At 40.4% G+C, this 12,818-nt stretch overlaps 1 protein-coding gene and 1 long non-coding RNA gene across 3 annotated transcripts in view; one reads left to right on the forward strand and one right to left on the reverse strand.

Annotated features, from left to right (window-relative positions):
* The window catches only part of Gm51618, a 33,660-nt gene extending 27,232 nt beyond the window's left edge, over positions 1 to 6,428 (reverse strand). Inside the window, exon 1 of the long non-coding RNA XR_003947758.1 lies at positions 6,343 to 6,428. This is a non-coding gene — a long non-coding RNA (predicted gene, 51618). The remainder of the gene's footprint in view (positions 1 to 6,342) is intronic.
* The window catches only part of Efhc1 (EF-hand domain (C-terminal) containing 1), a 39,289-nt gene that overhangs the window by 1,236 nt on the left and 25,235 nt on the right, over positions 1 to 12,818 (forward strand). For both annotated transcript variants that reach the window (XR_003946579.1, NM_027974.1), the window contains exons 2-4: positions 2,547 to 2,768; positions 7,342 to 7,629; positions 8,365 to 8,514. Coding sequence is in view for 1 of the 2 variants with exons in the window: in NM_027974.1 (NP_082250.1) it covers positions 2,547 to 2,768; positions 7,342 to 7,629; positions 8,365 to 8,514 (660 nt within the window). In the remaining variant the exon portion in view is untranslated. The remainder of the gene's footprint in view (positions 1 to 2,546; positions 2,769 to 7,341; positions 7,630 to 8,364; positions 8,515 to 12,818) is intronic.

Below are 12,818 nucleotides of genomic sequence, written 5' to 3' on the forward strand. Positions count from 1 at the left end.
AGGAAGTGGCTCAGAGGATAAAGCACTTGCTGCTCTCATAAGAGGAGTGGAGTTCAGATCCTTAATACCCAAGCAAGACGCTTAGCTAGACTGACCCTTACCTGATGCAGCCTACCCATGCCAACTTTGGTCTTTCATATGTATTTCCACATACATGCAAACAGGCATGTGCATATACACTCATATCCCCCCACACACACATGCTCAGAACAAACCACCCCAACAACAACAAACACGTCCTATCATATCAAAGCCAAGTGATAACAGTAATTTGGGTTCTTAGTTTCCTCCTAACATAGGTTAACTGTTTGTTCATTTCTTTCGACACCAGGTCTCAAGCAGTCCCAGTTGACTTCACACACTATATAGTCTGGGCTGATCTGGAACTGATCCTCTGGGCTCCTAAGTGTGGGGTTACAGGCAGGTCACCAAAGACAGATCTTTGTGTCAGACAAACACTCTAACAACAGAGCTACACTCCCAACCCTAACTCTCAAAAGCATTCGGCATTTAAAAAAATTATCAGAGTTACAGAAGTAATTCTGAAGAGTCAACATTAAGATTGGGTGACGATGACCATAGGTAAGCCAGTGGTCATTTGTATTTATACGGTTTAATGATTCAGACTCTTACATTTCTCTTTCCATTTCTTAAGGCAAATTATTTCATCTACTTGTTTTCTAGGGGACACAGATTTCAATTTTAGTTGAAAATGTGGTGAGACTCTCAGACTCTCTTCTAGTCTTGTATTAAGATGGTCATCTTTTAAAGCTACAAGCTCATTCAATGTGATTCCTGTTTGTTTGTTTGTTTGTTTGTTTGAGACAGGGTTTCTCTCTCTTTTCACCCGACTAGCCTGAAATTTGCTGTGTAACTTAGCCTATCCCCAGACTCACTATGATCTCTAGCCACCATTTCTCAAGGACTGGATTAAAAGAAGTCTGGCATATGGTGCCTGGCCAGCATCATAGATTTTCTGTTTTAATGAACTTTTAAATTTTTATATGATCTAAAACTTGTAGACATTGTCATATGCTGTGTAGCGTCAGCTAACACATTTGGTATCTGCAAGTGTGGATTATATGTGCATGTGTGTACAGGAATGCGCAGCTCGCATCAAAGCCCAGCAACAACAGAAGTTCAGGTGCTTGGTCGATACCCTCGAGGAAAGGCTCAATTGATTTGTGAGATTCTACAAGTGTGGGTAGGAGTGCCAGACTTTAAATATTTATATGGAAAGATGAAGTGTCTTGGACATACTTCAGTCCAGACCACTAGACCTTTTATGGTAGTAGAGACCATAAGAGAGGAGGGAAGGATAGGCTAGACTCCAAGGAAACTGAGAGATAGTCAAGTTATTCTCTCTATTCTTAATAAAAATAAAGTTTATGATTATTTGTAAATCATGTATGCATAACATGTTAACCATATTGCATGTGGACAATTTGAGAGTGACCCCACAAAGAACATAACCCCCCACTGAATTGCTATAACCTTAATTTTGCTTTCCTCCTTTATCTATTTTTTTCTATTTCTGATAACAAACAAATGCGTATTCATGCAGAAAAGGAACATAATCTAGAAACACTTAGTTCAGATGTTTACCAACTCCAGTTTGTATGCTTATAATTATAGTGTATTGATATAATTTTATACGATGCTTTTTTTTTCTTAATAAATGTAGATACTTTACCAGGCTGCTGCATGGTATTTAGAAGCATTTCAATTCTGGCATAACAATCCACTACGTGAAATTTCCATTGTTTCCTTTCTTCCTCATGTGTGCTGTTTAGATTGTTTTCAACATTTAAGAATCATAGGCACACACATATCTTTGTCACTATTATGGCACATATCTTTGTCAGCTTCAAGCATATTATTATTTCCCATAATTTGGGAATGTATTTTAAAAATCAATGTGTAAGGACAGGGTTGCTGGGAGTTCACATATATGCCGGCAAGCTGCTTTTCAAAGGCTTATATGAATGTATCAGTGTCAATATAATAAGAAGAGTTGTTGCTTCAGGTGAACTTCAGAAAAGGTCATGACTCATGATCTCCGGAGAAGAAAAACAAAATTAGCAAAAATAAAAATAGAATACAGATGAAGTGGTATGGTAGAGGCGAATCGGACATCACAGAGCAGGGCTGTTCTATTTTAACCTTAGATGGTTTCTACTTCCCTCCTTGCTCCTGACCCAAGTGCTTCAGTTTAAAAAACAAAGCTTTTTCATGCAGCAAAACATGTTGATGTACGTTTTGTGATGCTAAGAAGCCAACATTTGGAGCTGCAGAGGTGGCTCAGCATTTAAAAGCAAGATCTGCTCTTGCAGAGAACTCAAGTTCAATTCCCAGCACCCATAATGGGTGGCTCATGGCCACCTGACCATCCAGGAGATCTGAGGGCATCTGCACTCACACACACATCCACATAATTTTTTAAATGTACTCTTAAAGCAGAAGTTTAAGGTATGGTAGTTTAGGAAGTTAGTTGTTTTCCTTAAAGACTTATCTGAGGTCATTAACGGTATACACCTTTTCTTCAGAAAACAGCATTCCACCGAAGCCAGACACTCAACTACAGGAACGGCTATGCAGTTGTCCGACGTCCCACCATGGGGATAGGTGGAGACCGGCTCCACTACAACCAGCTGTCTCAGGCCGAGCTGGATGAACTGGCCAATAAGGCACCCATCTTAACTTACGGGCCACTCAAGCAAGCCCCACTTGCAGAGTTTGTTCCTGCGCATGTGGCTTTTGACAAAAAGGTATCATCTGGGATTTTAAGGGCACCCCTTGACTTCAGATCTGAGACTTGCCCCGTGTTACCAGGAGACCACCGGATTCCTCTCCGAGAAAATTGTTCAGATGCCTCAGCGTTTAGTCACAGACACCTAAACTGAGTCTTGCAGCAGGCTTTTCCTGGAATAGTTTCCAAACACAGTTCAAAGTTGCCTGAATTCTAAATCTCACATTTGGGATGTCTCAAGTTCTTCGCTCTGTTTCCCACCTACTCTACAACAGCGAGCCCTTAATCTCTATGGACTGAAAACATCTCCATCTGTTAGGGTTTTTTTTTTTTTAAGTTTTCATTCACTCACTCACTCACTCACTCACTCACTCACTCACTCACTCACTCATTCGCCCACCCTTTCCTTATTGGTCCTATTTAAATTTTAAACACTCTAGTGACTATTTTTCTCCAGTAAAGTTCACATGTCACAAAATAACAAGAACAAAACCCCTCCTACCTCCGACTCCTTTAGGAAGAGAATTTTATCTCATCCTTGAGCCCCAAACTGCTTCTCTGGGGACAGCAGCGATGCGTTTGCGAGTTTGGACAGGCGTTCGCCGCCACTGTTCTCTCGGGCCTGTTCCAGGTCTTTGATTCCATTACTTCTCCATTGCCTCTGGTCTCGCACATGACTGTTCTCCCTCCTGGTTTCCCACTCCCGTCTGTCTGGTCCCTCTTTCTCTGGTCTCCCTGCCTCCTTGGTGGAAGCATGTGAGGGTTCCGTTCTGATTCTTGAAGCTCCCTTCTTAGGAATGTCATCCACCTTTGTGGATTCAGTCTTTTCAGGACAGACAAACTGTCAGTATTTATTTTCAACTCTGACTCCACTGAACTTCAAACCCTAGCCATGGGCAGCTTCTGACAGTGGAATGTCCTCACTTGGGTGAGCTGTTCTTCACACATAGCCTCTGCATTTATTTATTTACTTGTCCATCCATCCATCCATCCATCCATCCATCCATCCATCCATCCATCCATCCATTCAATTATCTATCTATCTATCTATCTATCTATCTATCTATCTATCTATCTATCCATCCATCCATTTGGCTTCTGAGCTTCTATGCTTGTCTCTTCTCCTCCATATTCAATGAGATGACAAGCCAAGAATTTCTCTTCCATTTTTTGCCATTGTCGTTTTTCAAAGTTCAGACAAGCAATGTGATCTCTAGAAACTTAGAAGGTTAGAACACAAGCCAAGACCATTGACTATAGAATTCAGTGAAAAGATACATCTTTAATCAGAGTATATAAATGTTATTTTTCCTTCCTTTCTCCATGTTATCATGACCTCATCCTACACAGGACAGGTGACACTATATTAATACATTTTGTGTTAGCACTGATTCCGATTGCTTCCTCATAGAGGCTTAGAGGTCTCTCTCTCTCTCTCTCTCTCTCTCTCTCTCTCTCTCTCTCTCTCTCTCTCTCTCTCTCTCTTTCTCTTTCTCTTTCTCTTTCTCTCTTTCTCCAGACAGGGTTTCTCTGTATAGCTCTGGCTGTCCTGGCTGGCCTCGAACTCAGAAATCTGCCTGCCTCTGCCTCCCAAGTGCTGGGATTAAAGGCGTGCGGCACCACTGCCTGGCAGAGCTCTTTATTCTTAGCAAGAGAAGGGGCAATTGACTGAAAATTAGCAGTTAGTGTGCTGGAGAGAGAGTTCAGTGGTTAGGAGCACTGGTCACTCTTCCAGAGGATGCAGGTTCAACCCAGCACCCAAATGGTGGCTCACAGCTCAGCTGCCTGTAACTCTGCTTCCAGGGTCTCTGACAACCTCTTCTGGCTTCCACAGTTATTAGTTATGAACATAAAGAACAAACAAACAATAACAACATAAAAATACAAAAACCAAAAAAACAAAAAACAAACAGAAAAAAACCTCAGCCAAACAAAAACCAATCAACTGCCAAACAAATAACTGCTTTATATAATAGAGGGGTTGTACTTTTATTACAGGGTTTCACTGTGTAGCCCAGGCCAGCCTTGAACTTGTAACCCTGCTGCCTCTGCCTCCTGAGTGCTGAGGCAATCAGCTTGTAACACTTTATCTGGTAGTTAGAATCTCCTATGTGCTCTATAAAGGTTAGAGGAAACCCAAGTGATTTTTTTTATAGACAAACTGAAATGTACTTAACTATCCAAGTTCAATACATAGACAAGAACAAGTTCTGCAGCAGTGTTTTAATACCTAGAGATTTTACTGAATATAGTTCTTGTCAGTGAACTTGAGAATAATGCCAGAGTGAATCAGTCAGTTTCTTAGAGAAATATTAAATACATTGTAAGGTACCAGTTTCCCTACAGAATCTGAACATGGGGCTGGAGAGAGTGCTCAGTCGTGAAAGAGCGCTTGCTGTTCTAGAAGATCTGAGTCTGGTTCCCAGGACCCATGGCAGGTTGCTCACAACCTCTTTAAACTACAATTCCAAGGAATCTGATACCCTCTTCTGGCCTCCACAGGGACCTCTCTATCTTCTCTGTCTTTCTGTCTCTCTGTGTCTGTCTGTCTGACTGTCTGTCTGTCTTACACACACACACACACACACACACACACACACACACACACACACAAGAAAGCTTAAAATAAGAGTCCGAGTATAATAAAGTGACTATAAAATAAGGTAATGTAAGATCCATGGTGTGTACCTTGTTTAGCCTTTCTAAAACTTTATAGATTTGTCTTATAATAACAGTTCATTTGTAGATGTGCAAAGATAGGAGATTAGTGTTAATCTCTAATCGCTCTCTGTGTTAGAAAGGGAATGCCTCAGGAGTGTGGCTGTGGCTCCAGTTTCAGTCTTGGTCCTTATCTCTGAGCTCACTGTTTCCTATGGTGCCTATGAAGGTGTCTCCCAAACACATGGCTATGTTACTGCCTCTATTGCTACCTTCCTAATACACAGCTCAAACTGAGCACGTCAGATGTTATCTAGTCACGCCTCTTCCTTCCAAATGCGCTCCTCCGACATGCCCTCATGTCCATTCTTGTCAGTTGGTTAAGAGCTCCAGTTTTCCCGTCTCATGGGCCAAAATGCTGGGGTCACCCTTGTCTATCCTTCAATACCAACTTCCTTCCCCTAATCCAGCCTAGCATCTTAAATCAACATCAGCTCAAATTTCACCTCCCGGTGCACATTGTTAAAGCCACCTTCTTTTAAAGCCATGTCCGTTTTTCTACGGGGTCAGCACGGTATTCCTAGCACTGAATTTTCCTCAGTACATCATCCGGTTTCCACTCCCCCTGACCCACGCCATCCCTAAACACACACACACACACACACACACACACACACACACACACACACACACACACACCACACACACACACAAACACCTCACCATCCATCCATCAGGCTCCTTCTACTGTTCCACTGTGGTCGCTGGTGATTGAAGATCCATTCTTGAGAAGAGCTGGCGCTCCCTTTGCCTCTATATTCTGCCTATCGCTCCCATGCTGTTTCCTTCTTCCATGTTCTGTCACCATTGCCTAGAATCACCCCCCACCCCCCACCCCCCGCACACGTTCAGGTTTATCTAAAACTTTATCATACCTTAAATTTAATAAGTTTTGGCCACTTTTTCCATTCGGGTTCCTCTTCCACCTCAGCCCCAGCTAAGAAGCAGTGAAATGTGTGCAGAGAAGGAGAGGCCAGTAGAGTTTCGGTTCCAGCTCTGGCCCATATATGGCCCCAGAAGAGTTAGTTTGCCAGTGTGGATGCTAACTTTCTTCCATTGTAAAAGTAGCGGTGTTGGACTAGCTGATGGCTTCTGCTTTAACGGTTTGTATGGTTACATGCCTCTGGTTCAAACACACCCTGTTTCCTGTGAGTTTCCGCAGTAGAGTTCACATTTTGAATTCTTTGCATTTGAGCCAAACTTTAAAATTTTCCTTCTCCTCAGTTATTTCCCTTTAAATATCCCACCTTTCATCTTTCTTCTTGGATTTTTAAAATAATGTCTTCCATCTCATTTCTTTCCAAAATTGCTGGAATTTTAAGGACTTCCTTCCTTTATATTCATAGTTTTTCTAAGCAGTAGACATTTATTTTTGTTTGATTTTCTACTTTTAAAAATCTTTACCTTTATATTCTCTCTGATTAAGAAACATACGTGTGTTAACTTAAGGGTCTTAATTTTCTTCCGTGCTCCCCCCCCTTACTTAAATAGAGGTTTGGGTAAACTCTTTTGCCTACCTACAGCATCCTTCTAATGCTTGGTCTCTCTGAACATAAATACTAAATAAAGCACCAAAATACAAGGTAATTCCACAGCATGGCAATATGTGCTTTTATAACATGGTTTAATATTTTAAATATGTCCTTAGTAAGCTATTCTGACTTCACATTGGGTGAATGATCCTCAGAAGTCTAAGCTTTGGTCTCTGTAGAACACAAATGCTTCTGAACACTGTGAGGGCAGGTTTTTAAAGATGCTGTCCAATGAGTTTATGGCAGGACACTAGTTCCACTCTTCCTGGATTGTGCTATTTTAAGGGCAATAGCTGCTGTCCCCCCAGATAACAATGAGAAATCTTCTCTTGGGTTTTACAGGTGCTGAAATTTAGTGCCTACTTCCAAGAAGATGTTCCCATATCAATGGAGGAGCATTACCGAATCCGCCACGTGAACATTTACTACTACCTAGAAGATGACAGCATGTCTGTCATCGAGCCCGTAGTGGAGAACTCTGGGATCCCACAAGGCAAGCTAATCAAACGCCAGCGGTTCACCAAGAATGATATGGGAGACCACTACCACTGGAAGGACCTCAACCGTGGAATCAACCTTACAGTGTACGGCAAAACCTTCCGAATTGTTGACTGTGACCGATTCACTCAGGTAGAGTGCATTCTCCGTGGGCCTGACCTGGCAGCACATTCTAGCTGGTGGGATACAATTAACTGCTCCATTCACTAGTGTATAGGGAAGGACACTGCTGATTGTGTGTGTGAGTTACTAAGCAGGTTAGTGTTTGTGTTAACGTGCACACATGTGCCTCTCTTCAGTACAGAGTATAAACATTAGGGAATCAATGCTAAATTTGTCCTAGCTTTTAAAGAAGTAATTACACACTTATTTTTAAGTGAGTTAGAAAGTTTAGGAACATTATTCCATCTTAACTTGCCTTACCTTGCCTTCAGAGCTAAAGTGGAACATGTTTTTGTGAAATTTTAGATTGTAGATGCTTGTCTTAAAACAGTGCCAGAATTGTGTATATTTAAGATATCTAGTTCTCTTAGCATGATGCCTTCCTACTATATAAGTGTGCGTATATATGTATGTCTATATGTGTATATATAAATATATACATATATATATATATATATATATATATATATATATATATATATATATATATATATGAAAGTGTGTGTATATATAATGAATAAATACCTCAGACAGTTATCAGCTATCATCTGCATTGTAGAGTTGGGTCACTGGAGATAGTATCTCTAATACATGCCCAGTCTGTCAACAACTCGTTAGTATCATCATATCACACTTATTTTCAGAGCATGATTTATGACTTTTAAAACCTTCAGAAAGGTGTTGACATTAATTGTGAAATGTTAGGACTTTTTGGAAAGCCAAGGCATTGAATTAAATCCATCAGAGAAGATACCCCTGGATCCTTACACTCAACTCCGGAAAGAACCTGTGCGCAAATATGTCACCCCGTCAGACTTTGACCAACTGAAACAGTTTCTCACCTTTGACAAACAGGTAAGCCACCTAATCAAGTAGGCTTACTCCTGTTCAAATGTGGACGTATGTTTATGGGTAAGCTGCCTGGATAGCCTGCATATAATTTAACCATCGTCACACAGTGGTTCTGTGTAGGGCTAAAAGCATGCCAGGGCCTAGATTTCTAACTTTTAAATACATTAAACATTTTATTACATTTTATTGATTTTTGGATGTTTAATGCATGCCATGCATGCACTGCCTACTGGAGAAGGTCGGAGGACAACTTCTGGGCACTGGCTCTCTCATTCTGCCCTGTGTGTCCTGGGCACTGAGCTCAGGTTGTCACCTGGTAGGCCTGGGCCATCTGACAGGCCCTCAGTTTTATTATTAGAGATATAAAGGCCTCTGCGGCACTGTCACGTGACTCCGTCTATGTCCTCTCATGGTAAAGCAATTCCTGAGCCTCATGCGTCTACATCCCTCCATTTCAAATTCCTCACTCCTTTTCCTCTATCATAGTCAGGGTTACTGTTGTCGTGATGAAACATCATGGCCAGAAGCAACTTGAGGAAGACAGGGTTTATTTTCCTTTTCTTCCATGTCACAGTTCATCACTGGAGGAAGTCAGGACAGGAACTCAAGCAAGGCTGAAACCTAGGGGCAGGAACTGATGCCAAGACCATGGAGGGTGCTGCACACTGGCTTGTTCTTCATGGCTTGCTCAACCTGTTTTCTTAAAGAATCCAGGACCACCAGCCCAGGAGTGGCACCACCCACAATGGGCTGGGCCCTCCCCTATCAATCACTAATTAAGAAATACCTAACAGGCTTGCCCTACAGTCTGGTCTTATGGAGGCATTTTCTCCACTGAGGCTCTTCGATGTCTGATGACTCTAGTTTGTGTTAAGTTGACATAAAAACTAGCTTGCACACTACTGCCTGATAACTTAATCTCATAGAAGATTCTGGGTAGGCTTACATGCATTTGGGGGAAAGTTTAACGCTGTTATATATTTATTCTGATACTACATAGTTATTAAAAGAAAATAAAGCGGTTAATTAAAGTAGTTATCTTCCTCGGTTCTCCAGGACCTCCATCTCAATGCATCCCCGCTGACTACTGCATTCCTGATAGAGTTCAGAAGGCTCTGAGCACTTTCTGACTCCGGCCCAGCTTTCCAGGCTCTGCTGCAGTACAGAAGCAGTGCTGAATCTTCTTCTACCCAGAAAGGGAAAGAGAATTAATAACAGTGATTACTCTGAAGATTTTGTCCTAACTTACTGAAAGTTTAACTTTTTTATTTCAGAAGTTCTACCCTGTGTTAGCATGGATTTAGCATTATGGATTTTGCTGGGTATTTTGTTTGTTTGTTTGTTTGTTTGGTTTGTTGATTGTGTTTTTATTGTTATTATTGTCTAGTTTGCTGATGTTGTTGAGAAAGGGTCTCACTATGTAGCTCTGGCTAGCACAGAGCTCGATATGGGGTAGGGGTATGGCTGCTCCAAATTCATAGATGCTCTGCCTCCAGGATTGTAGGACTAAAGGTATACACCACACCCTAATCTTAAACAAACAAATAACTTAGTTATTTTTTTTTTAGACAAAGTCTCACTAAATAGCCCAGACAGGCCTCAAGTTTGCTATGTATCCCAGCCTTGATCTGAACTCACCTTCTAATTCGTTGAAGAATTGAGTTGGAATTTTGATGTGGATTGCATTGAATCTGTAGATTGCTTTTGGCAAGATAGCCATTTTTACTATATTGATCCTGCCAGTCCATGAGCATGGGAGATTTTTCCATCTTCTGAGATCTTTGATTTCTTTCTTCAGAGACTTGAAGTTCTTATCATACAGATCTTTCACTTCCTTAGTTAGAGTCACACCAAGGTATTTTATATTATTTGTGACTATTGTGAAAGGTGTTGTTTCCCTAATTTCTTTCTCAGCCTGTTTATCCTTTGTGTAGAGAAAGGCCATTGATTTGTTTGAGTTAATTTTATATCTAGCTACTTTACCGAAGCTGTTTATCAGGTTTAGGAGTTCTCTGGTGGACTTTTTAGGGTCACTTATATATACTATCATGTCATCTGCAAATAGTGATATTTTGACTTCTTCCTTTCCAATTTGTATCCCCTTGACTTCCTTTTGTTGTCTAATTGCTCTGGCTAGGACTTCAAGTACTATATTGAAGAGGTAGGGAGAAAGTGGGCAGCTTTGTCTAGTCCCTGATTTTAGTGGGATTGCTTCCAGCTTCTCTCCATTTACTTTGATGTTGGCTACTGGTTTGCTGTATATTGCTTTTATTATGTTTAGATATGGGCCTTGAATTCCTGTCTTTCCAAGATTTTTATCATAAATGGATGTTGGATTTTGTCAAATGCTTTCTCAGCATCTAACAAGATGATCATATGGTTTTTGTCTTTGAGTTTGTTTATAAGGTGGATTACGTTGATGGATTTCTGTATATTAAACCATCCCCCCACCCCCCGCATCCCTGGGATGAAACCTACTTGGTCAAGATGGATGATAGTTTTGTTGTGTTCTTGGATTCAGTTAGCAAGAATTTTATTGAGGATTTTTGCATCGATATTCATAAGGGAAATTGGTCTGGAGTTCTCTATCTTTATTAGGTCTTTATGTGGTTTAGTTATCAGAGTAATTGTGGCTTCATAGAATGAATTGGGTAGAGAATCTTCTGTTTCTATTTTGTGGAATAGTTTGAGGAGAATTGGGATTAGGTCTTCTTTGAAGGTCTGATAGAACTCTGCACTAAATCCATCTGGTCATGGCCTTTTTTTTTTTTTTTTGATTGGGAGACTATTAATGACTACTTCTATTTCTTTACAGGATATGGGACTGTTTTGGTCATTAATCTGACCCTGATTTAACTTTGGTACCTGGTACCTGTCTAGAAATTTGTCCATTTCATCCAGGTTTTCCAGTTTCGCTGAGTATAGCCTTTTGTAGTACGATCTGATGATGTTTTGGATTTCCTCAGGTTCTGTTGTTATGTCTCCCTTTCATTTCTGATTTTGTTAATTAGGATACTGTCCCTGTGCCCTCTAGTGAGTCTGGCTAAGGGTTTATCTGTCTTGTTGATTTTCTCAAAGAACCAGCTCCTGGTTTGGTTGATTCTTTGAAGAGTTCTTTTTGTTTCCACTTGGTTGATTTCAGCCCTGAGTTTGATTATTTCCTACCATCTATTCCTGTTGGGTGAATTTGCTTCCTTTTCTTCTAGAGTTTTTAGGTGTGCTGTCAAGCTGCTAGTGTATGCTCTCTCTATTTTCTCTTTGGAGGCACTCAGAGATATGAGTTTTCCTCTTAGAAATGCTTTCATTGTGTCCCATAAGTTTGGGTATGTTGTGGCTTCATTTTCATTAAACTCTAAAAAGTCTTTAATTTCTCTGTTTATTTCTTCCTTTACCAAGGTATCATTGAGTAGAGTGTTCTTCAGCTTCCACATGAATGTTGGCTTTCTATTATTTTTGCTGTTATTGCAGATCAGCCTTAGTCCATGGTGATCTGATAGGATGCATGGGATAATTTCAATATTTTTGTATCTGTTAAGGCCTGTTTTGTGACCAATTATATGGTCGATTTTGGAGAAGGTGCCATGAGGTGGTGAGAAGGTATATCCTCTTGTTTTAGGATAAAATGTTCTGTAGTTATCTGTTAAATCCATTTCTTTCATAACTTCTGTTAGTGTCAATGTGTCTCTGTTTAGTTTCTGTTTCCAGGATCTGTCCATTGATGAGAGTGGGGTGTTGAAGTCTCCCACTATTATTGTGTGAAGTGCAATATGTGCTTTGAATTTTACTAAAGTTTCTTTAATGAATGTGGATGTGTCTGCCCTTCCATTTGGAGCATAGATATTCAGAACTGAGAGTTTATCTTGGAAGATTTTACCTTTGATGAGTATGAAGTGCCCCTCCTTGTCTTTTTTGATAACTTTGAGTTGGAAGTCAATTTTATTTGATATTAGAATGGCTACTTCAGCTTGTTACTTCAGACCATTTGCTTGGAAAATTGTTTTCTAGCCTTTTACCCTGAAGTAGTGTCTGTCTTTTTCCCTGAGTTGGGTTACTTGCAAACAGCAAAAAGTTGGGTCTTGTTTATATAGCCAGTCTGTTAGTCTATGTCTTTTTATTGGGGAATTGAGTCCATTGATATTGAGGGATATTAAGGAAAAGTAATTGTTGCTTCCTGTTATTTTTGTTGTTAGAGTTGGGATTCTTTTCTTGTGGCTGTCTTCGTTTAGGTTTTTTGTAGGATTACTTTCTTGCTTTTTCTAGGGCATAATTTCTGTCCTTGTGTTGGTATTTTCCCTTTATTATTCTTT

Source organism: Mus musculus, chromosome 1, assembly GCF_000001635.26.
Source record: "Mus musculus strain C57BL/6J chromosome 1, GRCm38.p6 C57BL/6J".
Taxonomy (NCBI): domain Eukaryota; kingdom Metazoa; phylum Chordata; class Mammalia; order Rodentia; family Muridae; genus Mus; species Mus musculus.